Source organism: Phyllopteryx taeniolatus, chromosome 1, assembly GCF_024500385.1.
Source record: "Phyllopteryx taeniolatus isolate TA_2022b chromosome 1, UOR_Ptae_1.2, whole genome shotgun sequence".
Lineage (NCBI taxonomy): Eukaryota > Metazoa > Chordata > Actinopteri > Syngnathiformes > Syngnathidae > Phyllopteryx > Phyllopteryx taeniolatus.
Window position 1 is genome coordinate 19,645,551 of NC_084502.1, and position 25,883 is coordinate 19,671,433.

At 43.3% G+C, this 25,883-nt stretch overlaps 1 protein-coding gene across 19 annotated transcripts in view; it reads left to right on the forward strand.

Annotated features, from left to right (window-relative positions):
• The window catches only part of LOC133480537 (membrane-associated guanylate kinase, WW and PDZ domain-containing protein 1-like), a 127,092-nt gene that overhangs the window by 67,795 nt on the left and 33,414 nt on the right, over window positions 1–25,883 (forward strand). For 4 of the 19 annotated variants that reach the window (XM_061778837.1, XM_061778772.1, XM_061778742.1 and 1 more), the window contains 9 exons: window positions 1,663–1,851; window positions 7,358–7,625; window positions 8,161–8,246; window positions 8,593–8,631; window positions 14,205–14,262; window positions 14,402–14,517; window positions 16,976–17,098; window positions 18,409–18,594; window positions 19,088–19,699. In XM_061778837.1, the coding sequence (XP_061634821.1) occupies window positions 1,663–1,851; window positions 7,358–7,625; window positions 8,161–8,246; window positions 8,593–8,631; window positions 14,205–14,262; window positions 14,402–14,517; window positions 16,976–17,098; window positions 18,409–18,594; window positions 19,088–19,699 (1,677 nt within the window). Of the gene's footprint in view, window positions 1–1,102; window positions 1,242–1,662; window positions 1,852–3,525; window positions 5,991–7,357; window positions 7,626–7,675; window positions 7,940–8,160; window positions 8,247–8,592; window positions 8,632–14,204; window positions 14,263–14,401; window positions 14,518–16,975; window positions 17,099–18,408; window positions 18,595–19,087; window positions 19,700–25,883 lie in introns of those variants that run through there. The other 15 variants (XM_061778823.1, XM_061778862.1, XM_061778871.1 and 12 more) reach the window with 15 other exon arrangements.

The following is a 25,883-nucleotide window of genomic DNA, read 5'->3' on the forward strand; positions in this document are numbered from 1 at the left end:
CAACAGTACCTGCTAATTCCAGGTCTTTTTGAAGTTCTCCACAGGTGGTCCTTGGCTCTTGGACAACTCTTCTGATTATTCTTTGCACTCCTCTGTCAGAAATCTTGCGAGGATCACCTGATCGAGGCAAATTTATGGTGGTATGATTGGCTTTCCACTTACGTATTATGGCCCCAACCGTGCTTACTGGAACATTCAGAAGCTTAGATATGCGACCAATGCCAATGTAATGTTTTGCAACAATTACTTTGCGATGGTCTTGAGACAGCGCTCTGCTCTTACCCATCATGAGATGTGTCTTGACTCACGCCTTGGCAATGAGAGTTTTTTGTAGGCCATCAATTAGGAATGAACCAGCTGATATTCATTTGCTCTGACAAGGGGCTTGATTGCTGTTTGATTATTGATAGATTTTAGGTGTTGCCTTGGCTTTCCATGCCTTTTTGCACCTCCCTTTCTTCATGTGTTGAATACTTTTTTCCTGTGTCATTTCACATTTTTACACACAACTTAATTTCTGACCTTATTTGTCGTACTTTCTTTGTATGTATGAATTACTTACTTTTTCCCAACATCTCTTGAAATTTTCAGGTCAATAGCACCTTTGAAAGTATATTTAGTGAGAAAAATGGCTATGCGTTAAATACTTATTTCACCAGCTGTGGATTTGCTTTTATTTTCCTTTGTCAATTACCTTACCTGGATAAATAAAGGTTAAATAAATAAAGGTTGGCGGCACGGTGAACGACTGGTTAGCACATCAGGGGGTATTTAGTGATTTATAGACCAGTAGCAGAACTTTAAACTCTATTCTAAATCTGACTAGAAGCCAGTGGAAATACTTTTCAATTGGAGTAATATGCTCTGACCTCTTTGTTCTAGTCAGAACCCGAGCCGCAGCATTCTGAATGAGCTGCAGCTGATTAATGCTCTTTTTAGGGAGTCCAGTCAGAAGACCATTACAATAGTAAAGTCTACTTGAGATAAAAGCATGGATGAGCTTCTCCTGGTCTGCTCGACACATGCAAGCCTTCACTCTGGATATGTTCTTCAGATGGAGAGATTGGTTGTTTGTTTATATGTGCCCTGCGATTGGCTGGCGACCAGTTCGGGTGTACCCTGCCTCTCGCCCGAAGATAGCTGGGATAGGGTCCAGCACGTCTGCGACCCTTGTGACGATAAAGCGGTTCAGACAATGGATGGATGGATGGATGGATGGATAAATAAAGGTTGCTCAAAAGGTAACATAATAATAATTGCCGGCTTAGGTCCAGTATTATTTGTCATTGGATCCAATTACCCAAGCTTCATGCCTGATAAGATGACTATCAATAATTGTCTTCACTATATTATTGTTTTCCCTGGTTACAGGGAAGAGCGATAGTGAATGTGTTGATTCCAGTGTATTATAGCTCAAATTATATCAGTCTGGGAAAACTCTGTTAAATTAAGCAGATCAGGATAAGGCTGAGAGAAGTAACTGACCTGCATGCCAGCTGATTTGTAGTAATATTGCAATCCTGCTCAGCATCAAATGATGGGGATTCATAGATGTTCTGCAAGATTTTATTTCCTGCACTTACTGTCTATTCTTGAGCCCCAGCTTGCTATCACTTTCTCCTTCTCCCTCTCAAGCATGCTAATGTCCTCCTTGTTGCCTAGGTAACTATTATGGGACCCCCAAGCCGCCTAGGCAGGCCATCATTGGGACAGTGATTCTCGGAGATGCAGGCTCCCAGCAGTCTACTCCGAAGCGCACCAAGTCCTACAATGACATGCAAAGCGTCCGAGTAGTGCCTGCTGACGATGACGATGACGACCGGGCCTCGGAAATGAACAACACTTTCACAGGTGAGAGTATCACAGTGCATTTTCTGCCTCATTGTCTCTTTTCTCTCACTATCACTGCGGGGTCATCTTCTTTGTCTTTGTCCTCAAGCAGTGTGTGTGTATGAGATACGTGTGTCTGACATCAAGAACACAGTTGGAGGGTGAGAATGTGTGTGTTTGTGATCTTCCATGTCTGGTGGTTACATCATGTCTTTTGTCAGGCTGATTTCTTTCCGCACAAGCCTCCAAACACTGCCATCTGCCTGGGAGGAGGGGGGCGAGATTATTCAGGAGCATGTTTTGAAAGCCAAATGTTGTGACTTATTTCATTATGCATAGAGAATAAAATTTAATATAAAGCCTTAATTGTGATTGTGTTGTACAGATAAAAATAAATTGGAGTGTAGCTCCAACGTTTGTGTTACCAATAATAAAAATGTTAATAGCTAAGTAAAAAATATAATAACAATTAAATGTTATGCTATGCAAATAGAACTAAGGCACTTGTTTGAAACTTAAAAAAGTAGCAGCAGTATCGAATAAGCGTTATTGTGAGTTCAGTAATTTCATTTATCCTGCCATTTAATGACCCTGTAAACTCAGAGATTTGTTTCTAAATACAACCCCAATTGCAATGAAGTTGGGACATTGTGTTGAACATAAATAAAAACAGAATACAATGATTTTCAAACCATGTTCAATCTATATTTAATTGAATACACTACAAAGACAAGATATTTAATGGACAAACTGATAAATGTTATTGTTTTTAGCAAATAATCATTAACTTAGAATTTTATGGCTGCAACACGTTCCAAAAAAGCTGGGACAGTTTACGACTGTGTTACATCACCTTTTCTTTTAACAACATTCAATGAACGTTTGGGAACTGAAGACACTAATTGTTGAAGCTTTGTAGGTGGAATGCTTTCCCATTCTTGCTTGATGTACAGCTTCAGCTGTTCAACAGTCCGGGATCTCTGTTGTCGTATTTTACGCTTAATAATGCGCCACACATTTTCAATGGGAGACAGGTCTGGACTGCAGGCAGGCCAGTCTAGTACCTGCACTCTTTTCTACGAAGCCACGCTGTTGTAACACATGCAGAATGTGGTTTGGCATTCTCTTTTGCTGAAATAAGCAGGGGCGTCCATGAAAAATATGTTTCTCCAAAACCTGAATGTACCTTTCAGCTTTAATGGTGTCTTCACAGATGTGTAAGTTACCCATGCCATTGGCACTAACACACGGTAATTGCTGAAAATGTGCAAAGGCTACTTAGTACTGAATTGTGGAGCTATCGCGTTAAACTGATTTTCACCATTTCAGTTTTCCTCATGTTTTGGGTGCGACTAAAATGGCACCCAGTGATGCACTTGGGCGAAACCAAGATGGCGCATGGTCGCCTCGATAACGCGCTCTCTAGTATTGCCTTTGTTTTTGTCATTTTCGTTTGTCTTTAGCAACCTTACGCTACTTACTTACACAAGTGAATACTCGCTAAGCTTTAGGGTGTCTATTCCGGACCTTTTTTAACCAACTTTCACAAATCCACAAAGGTTTTTCGGAAATACTAACCAGAGGTGTCACAGCTCTCTATGACACATGGCGAAGACGCGGGCGACACCACTGCGGGGAGCGAGCCAGGCGCTGTTTAAGCTTCAACAGAGATTTCAGGCTCTAGAACTCCGCTTCTATCTGTTCTCATCATGCAAATCTACGCTGTCTACCCAACAAAATGGAAGAGCTTCTTCTCCTCGCAAAGGACCAACAAGAACTTTGCATATTCTGCCACCCTCTGCTTTACTAAGACTTGGCTCAGTGACACATCTCCAATGGAGCGATACAACTGCCTGGCTTCAAACTCCACAGAGCATACCGCGTCACGGAGCTCTCGGAGAAAACAAAAGGTATGAAAAAATGGTGTACTGATCTCACAGTACTCAACACAGACTACAGCGCAGACTTGGAAATGTTGTTTTTGAACTGTAAGTCATTCTATTCACAACGTACGTTTTCCTCCTTTTTACTCACTGATGTTTACATTCCACCCCAGGCTAACACGAACACCATGCTGCAAACACTGGCAGACCAAGTAAATCAACTTGAAATAAATTCACCCAGATTCGCTCGTCATTACTCTTGGGGACTTTAACAGAGAAAAACTTAACCACAAACTTCCTAAATCTAAATATATCCCACCAGGGAAAACAACATTCTAGACCACTGTTATACCACGCTCAAAGACTCATCACTCTGTTGACTGTACAGACCAAGGAGGACACCTATGCCCCTTTCCCATTGTACCGGTTCTAACGCCAACCAGCCTGGTTCTGCCCTGTGTATCACTTTTCCAATACACTTTTTCGAGCCCGGACAGTGCCAATGGCACCATTCCTCAGAACCTCTTCAGACCTGGTTCTAAAACGCAGATCGCGGAAGCCTGACGTAACTGTCATCTGATTGGCTGATGTAGGCATTTCTTTAAACGCGGTGACTTGTCACTTTAACAATCATGGCGTCTATAGGCTGCCGCATACCGAATGACGCCACCAAACCTGACTGAACTGTCGTGCAGTATGTGTGACTTGACAACTGTTTTCATGAGCCACTGGTTTTGCCGCAATTCAAAAGTTGAATCGGCGTCTTCACGTTGCTGAAGATAAGCTTTTCCGGGTTTAGGTGAGCCGTGCCACATCAAGCCATATAAATAGTATACAAAGCATTGACGATTGTGTTTTGCATCAATACTTAACTATATTCATAAAGTATAATGTATTTGTGGATGAAATAGGAAAACTTGTGACCAGAATGTACTCTAACGTACATACACCTTGGGTACGTTCAAACGAACGGAGCCAGCGAGCCTCCTTTCAAATATCCACACTCTCACTTTTATTCTCACCAACATCCTCTGACTTTAGCAACCTGCTTCTTCCTTAACTATTAATCTTATTGTGCTTTAAGGAATGTGATAAAGTAAAAGAAACTGAATTCACAGCATCAAACACTTATACAGGCTCGCCGGGCATCCAAAAATGGTCCGGTCCAGTTGGGTTCAAGCACGTCGCGCAGTGTGTGGCAGACTTAAAGCAGCATTTGTTCTGTGGTCGACTTAGGAGGCGTGGGCATTTTTGTCCTTATTTGGAGAAGGTGAAATACACTGAGATGGAAGGTGCGACAAGAAATGAGCATGCCACCTTCTTCTTGATCCTGCCCCAATCACCCCCACTTTTGATTGGTGCCTGTTGTAATGGAAAAGCAACGGAGGTGAGGCCGGGCCAGGCCGTTCTGGAACTTTTAAGAGAAAAGTGGCACAATTGGAGTGGGGACAGAGCCCTGTACAAGCAAGCCAGACACCAGCTGACAAAGGAAATTAACATCACCAAGAGATGCGTAGTTTGGCGAGGATTACAATCAATAGCCAACTACAGGAGACCATCCCTTCAAGCAGAGGACAATAAAGGACTGCCTGACGACTTAAATACATTTCACTGCAGATTTGATGAGGACACTTTCATACTCCACACCCAACTAGCCTAAACTCCAAGGACCTCCATCACACATCTAACTCCCCCTCCTGCCTTGACCATTCACAAAAAGGACATGAGAAGTTTCTTCAAGAAACAAAAGGTCAACAAAGCGCCTGGCCCGGACAGTGTGTCCCCATCCTGCTTGAAAGTCTGCGCGGACCAGCTTTCTCCAGTTTTCACTCAGATTATTAATAGATCTTTGGAACTGTGAGACGTTCCATGCTGCTTCAAACGCTCCACCATTATCCCAGTCCCCAAGTAACCTGCAATCTTGGGTGTCAATGACTACAGGCCTGTCGCCCTGACATCTGCGGTCATGTAGTCCTTTGAACGCCTCGTGCTGGACCACCTAAACAGCGTCACAAGACTGTCACAGGACCGTTGCTGGACCTCCTGCATTTTCCCTACTGAGCAGATAGGTCGGTGGATGATGAAGTCAACATGGGACTGCACTTCATCCTGGAACATCTCGACAGCACAGGGACCTAAACAAAGATCGTGTTCGTCAACTTTAGCTTGGCGTTCAACACCAAAATTTCTGAACTCTCCTCCAAGCTCCTCCATCTTAGCATCTCACCTGCAATCTGCCAGTGGATGTACAGCTTCCTGACAGGCAGGACACAGCAGGTGAGGCTGTGATAAATTACTCCCCGTACTTGTTTTTTATCTCCTAAATGTATATTTTGTCATAATGGCTGTTTTTTGTTGTTGTTGTTTTTTGTCACACTAGAGTAGCTCCACTACCGGAGACAAATTCCTTGTGTGTTTTAACACAACCAATAAAGATGATTCTGACTTCAGCGTCATTGTTCGCATCAGTGGTTATCCGGCGCAATTGCGAGTTCCTTAGTTATTATTGCTTGGCCCATCTACCACTACAGCGTACAGTTAGCTATCTAGCTGTGCCTACACACTGCATCTTCCCCGGATGCCTCAATTTACTGAATAGCTCAGTGTCGCGATTTAAATTCCCAAGGGAGGAGGTGACGCCGTCCTGCAGCGGAGAGAGCGGAAGCCTGTTAGCTCACGAGCTAGCTGTCAGCTAGCGCCTCATGTTGCGGCATTGAAAGCAACGCAGTGACCCGGTGGAATATATTCCATACACTGGAGGCTTTAAATGTGTATATTTTTGCGGCCCAGGGAATTTAAAAGAAAGACAAATTTTTAATAAATTGTCCCTATCATTAGGCAGCACGATGACTGCCTCGTTAGCACATCTGCCTCGCAGTTCTGAGGTTCTAATCCGGCCTCACCTGTGTGGAGTTTGTATGTTCACCTCGTGCCTGCGTGGGTTTTCTCCGGTTTCCTCCCACATCCCAAAAACATGCATGGTAGGTTGATTAAAGACTCTAAATTGCCCGAAGGTGTGAATGTGAGTGCGAATGTTTGTTTGTTTATATGTGCCCTTCGATTTACTGGTGACCAGCTCAGGGTTTACCCCCCCTCTCGCCCAGTGTCAGCTGGGATAGGCTCCCCCACACCCGCGACCCTAGTGAGGATAAACGGTATGGAAAATGGATGGATGTGTCTATCAGTTCCAGTTTCTTCAAAGCTCTTTGCTGTTTTGTGAGTCTGGGGTTTTCCCACCTCTCTTGATACTGTGGATGTGTGCCCTCCTTTTGTCCACTTGCCAGGCTGCCAGAATGTTGAATTAGCATTTGATCAGGCCTGAAAGGAGCTTGGAAGAGGTGGGACTCTACTGGGCCAGAGCTGGGAAATGAGTGGAGGCAGGGGCTGGGAAAGCTTGTTTATGGAGAATAAGGTTTAATGGCGGCAAAAATAAGAGGGTGGGGTCAAAAATTGTTTGGGAAAGACTCTTGGTGGGAAACGTTTGCATATTTCTGGGGTCCTTTCACTACACTATGAGGAGAAAGGGGCTAGCTTAGGGTGGGCTGTTGCTTATTTCATCTGTTCTTTTCTGGCTTGTGTGATACATAAACTGTCTTTTGTTCTTCTATGTTGTTTTTCCTTGTCATGCCTGTTTTGTGACCCAGGATCCTTAGTGCGTAGCCTCTTCCCCTCTCCTTTATTGTGCACAGGTAACTCTAGCGACCAGGATGAGAGCCGCGGTGGCATCCTCCGGCCGTACCCCGCACGTGACAACGCTCCTTCCTGTGGTCTGAACAATGCGGCCATCTCCACAGCGGACAGCGGGCAGCAGACACTGGCAGAGCCGCAGGTCTCCCCGGAAGACGCACTGGGGCCGCTGCCAGACAACTGGGAGATGGCATACACTGAGAATGGAGAACTTTACTTCATAGAGTATGTCTTACAGCTCACAACTTAACAGCATGAATTCACTTGTTGCTATAACTGAAATAGTCAAAGTAGCTCACAAAGTAGTCAATGTATTTATCCATGTTGCGCGTCCACTGGCTATCTGGACCCCCCAATGATGTAGTTTTAAAGCCAGCCCAGCCTCCCTTGGTTCCTCTACTAATTTCCTGTTAATCCCTTCATGTGTCGAGCTCTAAAGGAGATCACACCCCGATCACCTGACTACCTCCACCTCTCGGTCCTCTCTGCAGCACAACAGAGGCACATCACCAGGACATGGCTGTGAATTTAAATAGCTTGTATGTTAATTTTTCCAGTCGCTATTCTTTCTTTTGACAATTGAAGGAAAAATCCAGGGATTGATTGTTTTGCATGTGTTGATGTTATTCTTATTTGTCTGTGGAGCAGAGGCCGCCATTCCTTGATATATATGCAAACGTGGTTCGAATTCAAATTGTTATTGACACGTGACATGTTTTAGCTAAGAGGCTGTTTTCAACTCTTGTTTGTATTCTTTCAGCCATAACACAAAGACCACATCATGGTTGGATCCCCGGTGTCGAGACAAAACCTCCAGGAGTCTGGAAGAGTGTGGTGATGATGATGGTAAGCTTCCAGAGAACTTAGTGTACTATTTTAGCAGTTTGAAATCATTAAATGGTATTTGGGGAGAAAAATAAGTAGTTGTCTAAGAGGCAGCTGATGAATAAAGTTTACAAAGAAACACACGTGGGGAAATTGCGCCATCATGTGGCAAAGAGGAATGTAGCATACCACCCCTCTAGTTTTATGCCGTATCCTACATTGCTGTGACTTTCTAAGGGCTTTCTCGTTCTCTTTTTTTTCTCCTGTTTGTCATTTGGATTCTTCATTCCCCACCTGATTCTACTCTACCCCCTATCTCTTTTCTGCTCTTCATGTTTTTCTGTTTCGTCTTGCTTTCACCTTGGAGAAGAGGGGATACATACAGAGGACCTGGAGAGTGATCTAGGTAGGATGTTTCTGTTTTTTACCATAATGGCCATCAGCAGCGGGTTTATTGCCAAGATTGTATGCTGTTGGGTCCCAGAGGCTCAGATGAGCATGGTTTGGTCCATAGTCTGCCATGGATGGCAGTACGTTCCCTCCCAGCACGTCACCTTCTCTCATGTTTCTTATGTTATGTCAAGGCTTTCTATGGCTGAAATGTGGACATCGGGCAGCTTTGTACACCTTTGTAGCCCCGGCTGAGTCGAATGACGTTCCCCTGCCTGTAGGGATGCACAATAACTATTGCACTGATAACTACTGGATCGATACTGGGACAAAAACATCACACTCATCTTCCGATATAGAAAAAAACTGGACTGATAACAAGAACCGTATCATTCAGTGGCGCTCTGGCACCAGCTGTTGTTAGACAGTTACATTAGCTTGTGAGGGTCATGAATATTCTGACCAAAATTATTTGCCTACAACACCAAAAGTAGTCAATATCCAATGTAATTTAGCATATGATTGCCAGCACTAGCTGAATTGCGATCATCCAGTGATCGGATCTACGACACTCGCAACCGTGTGGAGCGGAGCGCTCGGCAAGACCCAGCGACCTATGAAGCGGGGGACTCGCGTAGTAGCTCAAGCTAACAGAGAAGCATGTTAAACTTTAAAATGGCATCATTTCCAAGTTATTAGAAATAAGCGATAAGCAGCTTGGATTTCCCAAAAAAATAATGGTTTGGTCTCTGGTTCCATTATTCGTTCATTATTCATAGGAAAAGCATTATAAAACATCAGATTTACAGTATATTGAAAATTTTGATTTATAATGTAAGAATAGAATGGGATAATAGTGTATTGTCAATGTTTATCTCCTATTTCTAGTAACTTGGAAATTGTGCCATGGTTTTAAAGATTAACTTGTTCAAAACTGTGTGGCCAAATTTCAGCCCTCTAAACTTTGACTTTAACAGATTTGTCTTTGGTGGAAAACATCAAAGTCCAAGAAAATGTCCCCAAAGAAAAAAATGGCCAACAGATGCAGAAGTGCTGGACTACAATTCATTCCTGTAAACCCCCTGAATTCATTTGAAACAGTGCTATCTGTATCGAGATGTGGTGCTATTTCTACCCCTAGGTGTCGGTAAAGCCAAAGGCATGGAGTTCAATGCCTGGATGACGTTATGTTGGGGAGAAAACGGGTTTGAAAGGAGGCACCTTTTTTTCTCTTTCTGACCATATGATGCATTCCACAAAGATTAAGGAAAGGTGGTATGAAGGTTAAAATGCTGTAGCCGGTTAAAAAGATTAGACTTTCCGGAGAGTCCCTATGTAACGTGATAAAAAACGAGGGCGCTGATTGGTCAAAGACTCCTCTTTGACCAATCAGCGCCTTAGTTTTTTTTTCAGTTTATCGCTGATCAATTGCTGTTCCTTACAGTCCCCGGATGTCTGTCACAACTAATTTGAAATTGAATTTGTCGAACTGAATCCGAAATGATCAAACTGAATCTGAAAATATATAATTTTAATTTCCATTGCGGATAAAACATTAACTTACATTCACTTTTCAAGTGTATTGGACTTCAGTTCCATACTAAAATTACATTTCAATGTATACTATTCAGATTAAGTTCTTAAAGCCAATTCTTCAAATTGAACAATACAAATTCAAATTATGTTTTTCCAATTCTGTTTTTAATGCAATTATTATTATATTAATTAATTATTATATAGAAAAGAGCCGTCACCTTATCGTGGTGGAGGAGTTTGTGTGTCCCAATGATCCTAGAAGCTAAGCTGTCTGGGGCTTTATGCCCCTGGCAAGGTCACCCATGGCAAACAGGTCCTAGGTGAAGGACCAGACAAAGCACAGCTCCAAAGACACCTATTATGGTTAAAAATAATGGAAGACGTTTTCCCTAGCGGGTCACCCGGGCTTCCCTCTGGAGCCAGGCGTGGAGGTGGGGCTCGAAGGCAAGCGCCTGGTGGGTGGGCCTGCACCCATGGGGCCCGGCTGGGCGCATCCCGAAATGGTAACGTGGGTCCCCCTTCCCATTGGCTCACTACCTGTGGCCAGTGTGAGCTGGTGACCGAAGTAAGGGACCTTGGCGCTCCGATCCCCGGCTACAGAAGCTGGCTCTAGGGATGTGGAATGTCACCTCTCTGGCAGTGAAGGAGCCGAGCTGGTGTGCGAGGTGGAGAGGTTCCAACTATATATAGTCAGGCTCGCCTCCACACACAGTTTGGGCTCTGGTACCAGTCCTCTCGAGAGGGGTTGGACTCTCTTCCACTCGGGAGTTGCCCACGGTGAGAGGCCCTGAGCAGGTGTGGGTATACTTATTGCCCCCTGGCTCGGCGCCTGTACGTTGGGGTTCACCCCGGTGGACGAGAGGGTAGACTCCCTCCGCCCTCGGGTGGCGGGGATGGGTCCTGACTGTTATTTGTGCCTATGCACTAAACAGCAATTCAGAGTACCCAAGCTTTTTTGAGTCCTTGGAGGGTGTGCTGGAGACCGCTCCCGCTGGTGACTTCATCATTCTGCTGGGGACCTTTAATGCGCACATGGGCAATGACAGTGAGACCTAGAAGGGCGTGATTGGGAGGAACGCTCCCCTCCGCCCCCCAGTCAGAACCAGAGCGATGTTCTGTTATTGGACGTATGTGCTCATCACGGATTGTCCATAACGAACACCATGTTCAAGCACAAGGGTGTCCACACGTGCACTTCGCACCAGGACACACTAGGCCTGGCAGGTCCAAACGTATTGTGAGGGTCTTTTTTGGCCTGTTGGACGCCTGAGGCAGCTGATAGGTACCGGCTGGCTAAGCGGAATGCAGCTTTGGTGGTCGCTGAGGAAAAAACTCAGGCATGGGAGGAGTTCAGTGACGCCATGGAGAATGACCTTCGAATGGCCTCGAGAAAATTCTGTTCCACCAGCCGGCGTTTCCGGATGGGGAAGCAGCACACCATCAACACTGTGTATCGTGAGGATGGGGCGCTGCTGACCTTGACTCGGGACGTTTTGAGTCGGTGGGGAGAATCCTTCGAAGACCTCCTCAATTCCACCGACACGTAGTCCCATGAGGAAGCAGAGTGTGAGATCTCTGAGGCGGGCTCTCCTATCTATGGGGTTGAGGTTACCGAGGTAGTTAAAAAGCTCCTCAGTGGCAAGGCCCCGGGGGTGGATGGGATTAGCCGGGAGTTCCTAAAGGCTCTGGATGTTGTGGGGCTGTCCTGGTTTGCGCGCAACATCACGTGGACATTGGGGGCAGTGCCTCCCCGGTGCGGTGTTCCAGGCATGGGAGGAGACCCCAGGGACGACCCAGCACACGCTGGAGAGACTGTGTCTCACGGCTGGCCTGGGAACGCCTCGGGATCCCCCCGGAAGAGATGGATTAAGTGGCTGGGGAGAAGGAAGTGTGGGCTTCCCTGCTAAAGCTACTGCCTCTGCGACCTGACCTTGAATATGTGGAAGAAAATGGATGGATGGATGGATAGATATAAATGATTCAAATGTATTTCCTGCTGGCACATATTTCAGCCCATAGAAAACATTTGGACAGCAAAAATGATGTTTGAAGCATGAGTTGCAGTTTTTCATTCATAGCCGTTGAACTTTTTCACATTTTGTGACCTTACAATCGCAAACTCCTAGGAACTACCCTGAGAATGCCCAATCTCGTCTGATCTTAGAAGCTAAGCAGGTTGGTCCTGGTTAGTACTTGGATGGGAGACCACATAGGAAGACCAGGTGCTGGGGTTGCACAGTAGGCCAATCACCTGCTCCCGTAAAAAATAACTATGGATTAGAGAAACTGCAATTGCGGCCTAATGTGCCTCATGGCACTGAGAGCTCTGAAAAAACAAGAAACAAAACAATAACAAATTTGAATGTATTTTGTTGTGATTTTTTTGTGATAGACCAAAACAAAGTACCACATAATTGTAAAGTGGAATGAAAATTATATATGGTTTTCAAAATTTTAAGCGAATATCAATCTGAAAAATGTGTTGTGCATTTGTACTCTGATACCCCTAAATACACTCCAGTGCAATCAGTTGCCTTCAGACGTCACCTAATTAGTTTTAGTTTAATTTGATTATTAGTAAATAGAGTCCACCTGTGTGTATTTTACCGTATAAATGCACTTGTTCTGTGAAAGCCTCAGTGGTTTGTTCGAGAAAAGTAGGGAACAACAGAATCAGGACGACCAAAGAACTCACCAGACAGGTCAGGGATAATGTTGTGGAGAGGTTTAAAGCAGGGTTAGGTTATAAAAAATCCCAAGGAGCACCATTGAATGCATCAGCCAAAAATGGAAAAAGTATGGCACAACTGCAAACCTACCAAGACATGGCCACACACCTAAACTGACAACTAGCAAGGAGAGCACTGGTCAGAGAGGCCCATGGTCACTATGGACGAGCTGCAGAAATACACAGCTCAGGCGGGAGAATCTGTCCACAGGACAACTATATGTCGTGCACTCCACAAACCTGGCTTTTATGGAAGAGTGGCAAGAAGAAAGCCATTGTTGAAAGAAAGGCTGAGCAAGTCCCGTTTGCCATGTAGGAGACATTGCTCATGTGGAAGAAGGCGCTTTGGTCAGATGAGACCAAAGTTGATTCATTTTTATTTTTTTAAATTTTTTTTAGCCTAGATGCTATGTGTGGCAGAAAAGTAACACTGATCATCACCCTGAACACACCATGCCCACTGTAAACCATGCTGTGGGAATGCTTTTTTTCTGCAGTGACTTTTCAGAGTTGATGGGAAGAGCAGAGTTGGTTGTAGCAAAATGTGACTCGACAAAGTATTGACACAAGTGGCTGAATACATCATGTTTTTAGATTTTTATTTGCTTAAAGTTTTGAAAACTATGTATCATTTCCGTTCCACTTTCTAATTATGTGCTACTTTGTGTTGGTCGACCACGTAAAATCTCAAAATGTTTGGGGTTGTAAGATGGCAAAATGTAAAAAAGTTCAAGGGTTATGAATACTTTTTGAAGGCACTGTATGTAGGTAATGGAAGCAGATCTCAGTCTTTAACAAGATGTTAATGTTTGTCCTAAAAGCCTTTATTGTTGCTAGCAACTGAGAATTTGACAGCTATCGATTATGAAATTCAGCCCTGCAAAAAACAATTTACTGGTGCACTCTGAAATTCTCTGTATGAAATCAAATACAGTGAGAAGAAAAAGTGAGATGCCAGCATACGATCACGGATGTGACATTTGGAATGGCCTTGTCAGTTCACAATGGAAGGCAATCCGTTTTGTCCAGCGTTTCACCTCTTCTAAAACATGCTCACCAATCACACAGATCCTGACACAAATGTTACAGCGTAATACTTTGTATATTATGACGGTGACAAGTAGTAGGTCATGATTTCAATTATGATGCTTTTTGACGGCTATGGACAATGATTGTATCGAAATATCATCTCAGCACTCATACGAAATGTTGTTTATACAAATAGTCAATTTGTCCGGTAGCAGTCAATGTGCTGGTTTGTTGTGACAGTAGTTCACTGCTGGCTGATTGTTGTTCATTGTTTTACGCTCTGTGTCTAATTTCAGAGCTGCCGCCAGGATGGGAGAGGATTGATGACCCAGTGTACGGAATTTATTATGTCGAGTAAGTAAATCACCTTGTTGGCACATCACCTCACAGCTCCAAATGAAATCAAGCTGTCGTTCCTTAGAAATACAGTTTACTATACATTTAAACTACATAGCTGTCAACTTTAATGAACCTTTCCTCTCCTCTGTGTCAGTCATATAAACAGGAAGACCCAGTACGAGAACCCAGTGGTGGAGGCGCGGCGTCGAAAAGTCCTGCAGGAGCAGCAGCAGCAGCCGCAACCTCCAGAAGGTGAGCGGTACATTCGAGGTTGGTTTCCTGCCCATTTCTTTCTTTCTTTATGTCTGTGACTGTCTCGTCCCTCTGGTCGTCCACTACTCACTGGGGTTTGGGTGCTAGAACCTCACTTTGCTGTATCTTGAAGACAAAATAATTCACATGCCAGATGAATCATATATATTGAACATATTTAATCAAATAGACCCGTCCAAAGCCCAGGTGTTGCCTTTTGAGGTTGTAATTTTAGTGATGAAAATCCATGTGTTGGACATAATTTTCCTTTTAGCATTAAAAGTTTATTCTTGCTTTAGATCGATTATCTTGACAGTTTTACAATTATTGTAGATTTTCTCCATCATATTATAAATGTAGTTTTTTTTTTTTGCTTCGCGTTGTTGAATTGAGTTGCTGAATATGTACAACCCCAATTCCATGAAGTTGGGACGTTGTATTACACATAAATAAAAACAGAATACAATGATTTGCAAATCATGTTCAACCGATATTTAATTGAAAACACTACAAAGACAAGATATTTAATGTTCAAACTGATAAACTTTATTATTTTTTAGCAAATAATCATTAACTTAGACTTTTATGGCTGCAACACTTTCCAAAAAAAGCTGGGACAGGTGGCAAAAAAGAGGAATGCTCATCAAACACCTGTTTGGAACATCCCACAGGTGAACAGGCTCATTGGGAACAGGTGGGTACCATGATTGGGTATAAAAGGAGCTTCCCTGAATTGCTCAGTCATTCACAAGCAAAGATGGCGCGAGGTTCACCTCTTTGTGAACAAGTGCGTGAGAAAATAGTCGAAAGGTTTAAGAACAATGTTCCTTAACGTACAATTGCAAGGAATTTAGGGATTTCATCATCTACGGTACATAATATCATCAAAAGGTCCAGAGAATCTAGAGAAATCACTGCATGTTAGCGGCGAAGCTGAAAACCAACATTGAATGCTTGTGACCTTCGATCCCTCAGGCGGCACTGCATCAAAAACCGACATCAATGTGTAAAGGATATCACCACATGGGCTCAGGAACACTTCAAAAAACCAATGTCAGTAAATACAGTTCGGCGCTACATCCGTAAGTGCAACTTGAAACTCTACTATGCAAAGCATTTATCAACAACACCCAGAAACGCCGCCGGCTTCTCCGGGCCCGACCTCATCTAAAATGGACTGATGCAAAGTGGAAAAGTGGCCTGTGGTCCGACGAGTCCACATTTCAAATTGTTTTTGGAAATTGTGGATATCGTGTCCTCCGGGCCAAATAAGAAAAGAACCATCCGTACTGTTATGGACGCAAAGTTCCAAAGCCAGCATCTGTGATTGTATGGGGCTGTGTTAGTGTCAATGCCATGGGTAACTTACACATCTGTGAACCACATTCTGCACGTGTTACAACAGCGTGGCTTCGTAGTAAAAGAGTGCGGGTACTAGACTGGCCTGCCTGCAGTCCAGACCTGTCTCCCATTGAAAATGTGTGGCGCATTATGAAGCGTAACATGCGACAACGGAGACCCCGGACTGTTGAACAGCTGAAGCTGTACATCAAGCAAGAATGGGAAAGAATTCCACCTACAAAGCTTCAACAATTAGTGTCCTCAGTTCCCAAACGTTTATTGAATGTTGTTAAAAGAAAAGGTGATGTAACACAGTGGTGAACATGACCCTGTCCCAGCTTTTTTGGAACGTGTTGCAGCCATAAAATTCTAAGTTAATGATTATTTGCTAAAAACAATCAAGTTTATCAGTTTGACGATTAAATATCTTGTCTTTGTAGTGTATTGAATTAAATATAGATTGAATATGATTTACAAATCATTCTATTCTGTTTTTATTTATGTTTAACACAACGTCCCAACTTCATTGGATTTGGGGTTGTATTTAGAAACAAATCTCTGACTTAACAGGGTCATTAAATGGCAGGATAAATGAAATTATAAAGCAAATGCACATATAGGTTAAATGTTCATTATGTACACTCATTAACCACAGCGTTCGGTACACCTGTAAATCTAATGCGATCCCACAGACGAGCTGTAAAAAAAACTACCACTATTCTTTTTAAGAGAAAATAATGCTCACTTTACATTACCACTGTGAAAGATGTACTGTATTAAATTAACAATATGTTTTGTCATCGTAGTTTGCACTGTAGAGCTGCACTGCATCATAATGAGACCTTTTTGAGCTGCGAGATGGGCCGTAGGTTGGAAATTGTATATAATCATAGAAAAATAAACAATACATGTTTGCATTTTGTTTACCTTTTTGAAAATGTCTATCAAAAGTGATCCTTCAGCTCATTTGTGTTGAATCTCAATAGATTGTACATTGTGTATCAAATGAATGGTCTTGTGAGTGTGTGTGGAATAACTTTTTTGTGTGTCTTTGTCATGTGTATTCATATATGCCATGGAAATTCAACTTTGTGCTGCATAACTGGGGACTGACCTGAAGGATTTATCTCTACAGAGTGGATAGAGGAGCACTCCTCAGCTGCAGCGCCACTGGTAAACTACGTTCCAAACCACCTTGAGACCTACAGGGACCCTCAAGTTCAGCCAACTCTACCTCCGGTCCCAACAGGAGCAAAACGTAAGTGTCCAGTTTCACAGTCCTATCATGGGTCATCGATGTTTTTGTCAAAAGTCAATAGTGCGCTTTATACATAGGTATAGGGGCAAATTTTATAAATGTATGCCGCCATCTAGTGGTTATGAAAAAGCAGTACACTTTCATTCCAAAATGGCACCGCCACCTAGTGGTTATAAAAAAAGTGTAGCCTACACTTTCATTACAATATGACTGGTGTACGTCCATCCATCCATCCATTTTCTGAGCCGCTTCTCCTCACTAGGGCGTGCTGGAGCCTATCCCAGCTATCATCGGGCAGGAGGCGGGGTACACCCTGAACTGGTTGCCAGCCAATCGCAGGGCACATACAAACAAACAACCATTCGCACTCACATTCACACCAATGGGCAATTTAGAGACTTCAATTAACCTACCATGCATGTTTTTGGGATGTGGGAGGAAACCGGAGTGCCCGGAGAAAAAACACTCTGGCACGGGGAGAACATGAAAACTCCACACATGCGGGGCCGGGGATTGAACCCCAGTCCTCAGAACTATGAGGCAGACGCTCTAACCAGTCGCTGACCGTGCCACACTGGGGTACATATGACTGCATAGATGTACAGTTGTGCTCATACGTTGGCATGGCAACATACCATGGCAGAATTAGTGAAATATTGTTTTTTTTATATCACTGATGACTGAACAACAACCATCATTAATTTCTTTATTGTTATGTTTTGTTTATTGATAATGCTTTTCTGAAATGCTTGTTTAATTTGATTGCCATTAAAATAAAATAAAATGTGTTTCTCCTAGTCCTTGATGTTATCTTTAAAGAATTGTACCCATCTCACAAATTCTGCCTGGGTAATCAAACATATGAGCACAACTGTGTGTTTTCTCATTTACTAAATAAAAGTAGGGCTGTGAATTCCAAAATAAGAGCAAGTAAATAAAAAAATGATTACGTGTTCAAATAAAGTGCTTAACTTCAGAATAATTATTTGAAAAAACTAACAAAATACAGATAATACTTTATGTTTTGATCATATGGGTAGACGCAAAATCATGCATTGTAAAAATGCATTATACATAGGTAGAAGTGTATTCCAGAATTTTGAGGTCAACTTTGGGGGTGCGTATTATACATGGATGTGCGTATTATACATGGATGTGCTTTATACACGGTACATCTGGATTGCAATTTTTTGCCTGCACTTTACTGTTGCGGTGTACAGTTATGTCAGCCTTTGATCGATTATTAGTACCACTCTAACAAAAAATGTGAAATGCATGTTTGAATGTGTTGTTTTTGTAACACTCTGCAGGGGGGAAGCCGTTTTTCACCAGAAACCCTGCAGAGCTGAAAGGAACATTCATCAACACCAAGCTGAAGAAGAGCCGTCGTGGATTTGGCTTCACTGTGGTCGGAGGAGATGAGCCAGATGAGTTTCTCCAGATCAAGAGTCTGGTGTTAGACGGACCTGCAGCCATGGATGGCAAGATGGAGACAGGTGCAGTACATGTCTTCCATCAGTAGGAGACAGTGTTTTCTTTCCCAAGTGCCATTGCTTTCTGAAGTCCAGTACCTAAAGTGCTCGTGAGCATATTTTGTTTTGCCCATGTGGGTGATCAGGTCAATTTGTGCAAGTGTGTTATTTAGGCTAGTATGCTAGCTAATGCTATTGATGACCCTCATGTGAAGGTGGTTTGTTTGTTTTGAATAATTTAAGTACTGAATAGTCTTTTATATAACTTGGCATCATGGTTGTGCTTTCTTTAATTTGAACACACCCCTTTGTACCTTGTCACTCTGAACATTTGAATTCCTGTAGTCGTCATAAAACCCTTCTCCGTTTAAATGCATCTTATGGCAATCATAGGCAATTACAAACCACTTTACAAAATACATAAATTTTCACCATCTCCTACAAATTCTGGGGTGCACTATATTTTACTTTGTGGAAAATGACATGTCTCTTTTAACATTTATTTGTTGTGATGCAGGTGATGTCATCGTCAGTGTGAATGATACCATTGTGCTGGGTTACACCCACGCTCAGGTGGTGAAGATCTTCCAATCCATCCCCATTGGGTCCATGGTGGACTTGGCCTTATGCCGTGGCTACCCACTGCCCTTTGACCCCGATGACCCCAACACCAGTCTGGTCACCTCGGTGGCCATCTTAGACAAGGAGCCTATTATTGTCAATGGACAGGAAACCTTTGACTCAGCTTCCAACCCAAGCGGGCCGCTCAACGGCCAGAGAGAGTTGCGAGCGCACAGCCCGTCCACTGAAGCTTTGTCCAACAGCCTGCATGGCTACACCAGCGACGTGGTCACCCTGGCATCGTCTATAGCCACCCAGCCCGAGCTCATCACTATCCACATGGAGAAGGGAGACAAAGGGTTTGGGTTCACCATCGCAGACAGCCTGACAGGAGGCGGGCAGCGGGTCAAACAGATCGTGGACTACCCACGCTGTCGTGGCCTCAAGGAGGGGGACATTCTGATGGAGGTTAACAAAAGAAATGTCCAGAACATGAGCCACAACCAGGTGGTGGACCTGTTGAGCAAGTGCCCCCGAGGAAGTGAAGTCACAATGCTGGTGCAAAGAGGTATGCATGGCTTCATGACATTACATTTTTACTATACAGTGAACCACCTTTTATAGTGGGGGATATGTTCCGGACCCACCCATGATGTAGAGAGACCATATTTAAAAAAAAAAAAAAAAAAAACATTTGCTAAAATAGCTTTACCCCTGGCGGCACGGTGGCCAACTGGTTAGCACGTCTGCCTCACAGTTCTGAGAAGAAGAATAATCACCTTTATTGTCATGAACATGCATGCATGCACACGAAATTTGTTCTCTGCATTTTACCCATCACAGTGAACACACACACTTGAACGTGAGTGTGTGTGGTTGGTTTGTATGTGCCCTGCGATTGGCTGGCGACCAGTTCAGGGTGTACCCCGCCTCTCGCCCGGAGTTAGCTTGGATAGCCTCCAGCACACCCGCAACCCTAGTGAGGATAAGCGGTATGAAAGATGAGTTTTACCCCTCCCACAAACTTTAAACACATTTCAAGTTTTGAAAACACACTTCAATGTATGAAAACACACTTTTTAAACAAATTGTAAATTTATTTGAACACAAAAAACAAATTGCAAGCATAAAATGTATAGAAAATACAGTATATATTGTAGTGTCCATGTACAAGCATGTGCCTTTAATCGGTGTACAGTATATGCGTGTGTGTGTATCTTTGATGGCACACAAATATAAAGTGTGCTTTCTTCAAGCTTTGTCATTCCAAGTTCAAGTTTACTGTAAAACTGACATACTGGATAATGAAAGCCAATTAGATATTCTAAAGTTAAACACTGATTTTTAATGTTCTAAAGTCTGCTAATTTAATGCTTATGGATAATACGAAACAGAAATTACCATTAATGTTACAGTATTGAGAACAAAAGTAAAATTAGACTGCTTGACATGTAATGTAATGTAACAATGTAATGTAACCAATTGCTCGAAAACGATTCCTTTACCTACCCACCGATGGGGCACAAGGTTAGTGTTTGTGATACTGTGAGACAACGTTCATGTGAATTTTGTCCCAATTCATTGTGATGTAAAGTTGCTAGCGGCACGGTGGCCGACTGGTTAGAGCGTCAGCCTCACAGTTCTGAGGACCCGGGTTCATTCCCCGGCCCCGTCTGTGTGGAGTTTGCATGTTCTCCCCGTGTCTGTGTGGGTTTTCTCCGGGCACTCCGGTTTCCTCCCACATCCCAAAAACATGCATGAATTGGAGACTCTAAATTGCCCGTAGGCATGACTGTGAGTGCGAATGGTTGTTTGTTCCTATGTGCCCTGCGATTGGCTGGCAACCAGTTCAGGGTGTACCCCGCCTCCTGCCCGATGACAGCTGGGATAGGCTCCAGCACGCCCGCGACCCTAGTGAGGAGAAGCGGCTCAGAAAATGGATGGATGGATGGTAAAGTTGCTAGTTTGACCTTTGAACTTTTAGCTCAATGTTAAGCTTGTAATAAGCTTGTGAATGTTTCTACTTTCTTTCCAGTATGGTAAATTAATTAATATTTTATTTTTCTGTCTGTCATCAGGGCCGCACGGTAACCGACTGGTTAGAGCGTCAGCCTCACAGTTCTGAGGAGCGGGGTTCAATCCCCGGCCCCGCCTGTGTGGAGTTTGCATGTTCTCCCCGTGCCTGCGTCGGTTTTCTCCGGTTTCCTCCCACATCCCAAAAATATGCATGAATTGGAGACTCTAAATTGCCCATTGAATGTGAGTGTGAATGGTTGTTTGTTTGTATGTGCCCTGCGATTGGCTGGCAACCAGTTCAGGGTGTACCCCGCCTCCTGCCCGAGGATAGTTGGGATAGGCTCCAGCACGCCCGCGACCCTAGTGAAGAGAAGCGGCTCAGAAAATGGATGGATGGATGTCTGTCATCAGCTCAACGCTAAAACCATCAGTGCAAGAGTGCAACCCACCGTTTAACTTGTTAGCTGCCTCAATGTTGGCATAGACGTATTTTATTGTTTCACACTCACCGAATTGACTAAGAGTTGACTTCACGGAACTTCTGCACGGTGTAGGCTGAGGCTCGGAGCGGGAGGGAGCATGGGGAGAACATGCAAACTCCACAACCTCTGAAATGTGAGGCGGATGTGCTCACCATTTGGTCACCGTGCCACGCAAGAAGTGCTTTCTTCTGCTTTTTATTTTTGTACCAAAACAGCGTTCCTTAAAGATCCTAATCTCTGCCTAGATTAAAGAACAATTTTTAGGTAGGAGGATACTGGTTCAAAAAGCAGCCCTATGGGGGGCATAAGCCAGTGCAAACTGTAGGCTGGTCCCAAGCCAGGATAAATGCCGAGGGTTGCGTCAGGAAGGGCATCTGGCTAAAAACTTTGCCAAACAAATATGAGCGCTCATCCAAAGAATTCCATATCAGATCGGACGTGGCCCGAGTTAACGACATCCGCCACCGGCGGCGTTAACTTGCAGGGCGCCGGTGGAAATTCAGCTACTGTGGATCGAAGATGAAGTCGAAGATGAATGAGAGATGGAAATAAGGTTATATAATATAAATACGGTTCTTATGCAGAAAGACAAGAGGAAAGCACAAAGCATAGACTTTGAATGTTGAGACTATGACATGAAAAGGTTGGGATTTGGTTGACATGATGATTAGGAGATCCAGCGGCTGAAATAAGTATTCAACATGTCACCATTTTTCTCAAATACATTTCCAAAGGTGCTATTGACATGAAAATTTCACCAGATGTTGGGAACAACCCAAGTGAGCCATACATACAAAGAAAGTGGATCAAATAAGCTCAGAAATTAAGTTGTGTGTAATAATGTGAAATGGCACAGGGAAAAAGTATTGAACACACTAACTGGTATTTATTTACTCTGGTGTGATTTTCCATTCCTCCACACAAGCAGTCTTTAAATCTTGAAGGTTCCGTGGGCTTTTTTTATGGACCTTGAGTTTCAATTCTTCTTTCAATTCCAAGTCAGGTGATTGGCTGGGCCATTCTAATAGCTTTATTTTTTTTCTTTGAAACCAATTGAGAGTTTCTTTGGCAGTATGTTTTGGATAACACTTTTGATTATTCTTTGCACTCCTCTGTCAGTAATCTTGCGAGCAGCACCTGACCGAGGCAAATTTATGGTGGTATAATTGCCTTTCCACTTACTTAATATACCCCCAAACATGCTCACTGGAACGTTCAGAAGCGTAGATATGCGCCTGTAACCAATGCCATCGTTATGTTTTGCCATAATTAGTTTGCAATGGTCTTGCGACAGCTCTGTGCTCTCCATCATGAGATGTGTCTTGACTCACACCTTGGCAGTGAGACCTTTTTGTAGGCCATCAATTAGGACTGAACCAGCTGATATTCATTTGCACTGAGAAGTGGCTGGACCGCTGTTTGATTAATGATAGATTTTAGGTGTTGTCTTTGTCATGAACAGAACAGAGGATAGGACCCAAAAAATGCATGACTCCACTACAAATGGACAGTTTCAAAAAGAGAGGTTTAATATACGGGCAGAAGTCGGTACACAGGCATGCAATCCGAAAAGGCAACAGTATCCAAAAACGTGAGGCAAAAAGGCAAAGTCGATAATCGGAACACGGTCTAGTCTTACTGTGAGTCGGTGACATGGAAACAAGGAATGGTGGAACGCGACGACAAGGTACAACGAACTGGAGACTAGAAAAAATGAGACATGAGGTTAAATGCAAGGGGTAATTAGGGTGAACGAGGCACAGGTGGTGAAGATGCTCTCAGGAGCAGGTGTGTACGAGACAGGCGGAAGACAACAACCAGAACACACACCCATGACAATCTTGGTTTTCCATGCATTTTTGCACCTCCCTTTCTTCATGTGTTCAATACTTTTTCCCTGTGTCATTTCACATTTTTACACTCAACTTAATTTCTGATCTTATTTATTCTACTTTCTTTGTATGTGTGGATTACTTGGGATGTTCCTAAATGGTGAAATTTTCAGCTTTGGAAGTATATTTAGTGAGAACAATGGTGACCCGTTAAATACTTATTTCAGCCGTTCTATATTGTGTGTCCAGAACAGTAGGTGGAAAGGCTAGAGGTTTATGAGTGTGGTTCAAATTATTTTACCATGGTGTCTATAGGAAGAGAAATCGAGTAGGGGTTATTTTAAACGAAACGTTAGCTAAGAATGTCTTGGAGGTGAAAAGAGGATCAGATTGAGTGATGAGGCTGAAACTTAAAATTGAGGGTGTTATGTATAATGTGATTAGTGACTATGCCGGACAGGTATGAGAAATTCTGGATGGAACTAGACAAAGTAGTTCTGAGAATCCCAGACAGAGAGAGACTTGTGATTGGTGCATATTGTAATGTACATGGGTGAAGGAAACAGGGCTGATGAAGAAGTGATGGGTAAGTTTGGCATCCAGGAAAGGAACTTGGAGGGACAGATGGTGGTAGACTTTGCAAAAAGGATGGGAATGGCTGTAGTGAACACTTTCTTCCAGAAGAGACAGGAACATAGGGCGATCTAAAAGAGCAGAGGTAGAAGCACGCAGATGGATTACATCTTGCGCAGATGATGTAATCGGAAGGAGATTACTGACTGTAAAGTAGTGGTAGAGGAGAGTGTGGCTAGACGGTCAAAGGAAGGAGACTTGGTGGTGGAACCTCAAAGTACAGGAAATAGTACAAGGAAAGAGGTTACCTAAGAAGAAGTGGGATACTGAGAGGACCAAGGAGAGGAGAAAGGAATACATGGAGATTTGACGTAGGGCAGAAGTAGAGGTGGCAAAGGTCAAACAAGAGGCATGAGAGACATGATGACATGTTTGCCAGGTTGGACACTAAAGAAGGAGGAAAGGATCTATACAGGTTGGCCAGACAGGGGGATAGAGATGGGAAGGATGTGTAGCAGGTTAGGGTGATTAAGGATAGCGATGGAAATGTGTTGACTGGTGCCAGTAGTGTGCAAAAATTTTTTTAGATTAAATGTCAAATCCAGAATAGTTTTTCTAGTGGTAATGTAGCCACTGGACACACACAGTTCATCATTTGTCTTCAATCATTTCCGTTGTTAAACGCCGCGACCTGGATCCCAATTACTGGCAGGTTTGGTGTAAGCACCCCACATTAATTATGCTCTCTAATGTGTTGACCTTGTGCTCCGCTGCTTGAATAACAAAGCTATGTTGTGTTAAATGTCAGCATCATTACGTGTGTGTGTGTGTGTGTGTGTGTGTGTGAGAGAGAGAGAGAGAGAGAGAGAGAGAGAGAGAGAGAGACAGAATGCTGGCTGATGTTCTCACCAAAACAACAATGGATGTGCATAGAAACCAATTGTAGGACTAGAGCAATTACTGCATAAGGGAGATGAGTCTCAAGCTGTCAGTGGTCCAGGCTGCATATCATCTTTCTTCAGTTTGACACTGCAATGTCATTACTGCATTTCCAGATGAGCGGCCAAAGGATGCAGGACAGGAGTTCACAAAAGCGGGGAAGCATGTTCCATTTTTTTTTTTGAAAAATGAAGCAGTTCCTTAATCGTTCTATAATGGGCAGCAATGTGCCGGTCAAATGGATACCTGAGCTCTGATTTGTACACAGTGATGCCTTGAAGTACGAGACCAGACTTATAGCAAGCGACTGTTTGGCATAGGGAACAATCTTTAGAAAAGAGTCTACAAGCTGTTTAATTCCACTACCAGTTAAAGTGTACTATCAAACTAAACATAAAACAAAGAAAATCACACATTTTCTATTTAAAACACCCACATAATTGTCTTAAAGTCCGCTAGCTTAATGCTAGCACAATGGTAACCACTATAGACAGGTTGATGAATAGCATTACTATTATGGTGTTATAACTCTTTGACCAACAGATATCTGCGAGAAAAAAAACGAATATTACTGCAGCTTACTGAGTGACTCACAGTAGTCATGAAACACTTCTTCGTTTGTGTCTGCATGACTGTATTATCGCACCGATACCACCATGAGGACCTGCAATTAATTTGTCATGACGCACAAATTGATTTTTTTTGTGTGTTCATTTGTTTTCTGACAACAAGCACACCTACACGGACCTTGCCACTGAAAAACCTGCAGCATTTCAACTTCGGATGAAAGAAAAAGCAGTGCAGACTAAGTATGCTTTTTTCATTGAATTGTGATGGACCTTTTTTGTTCTGACGTTAAACAAACAAACAAAAAAACATTGCAGCTATTCTCGATTTCAGTTGAAAGAAA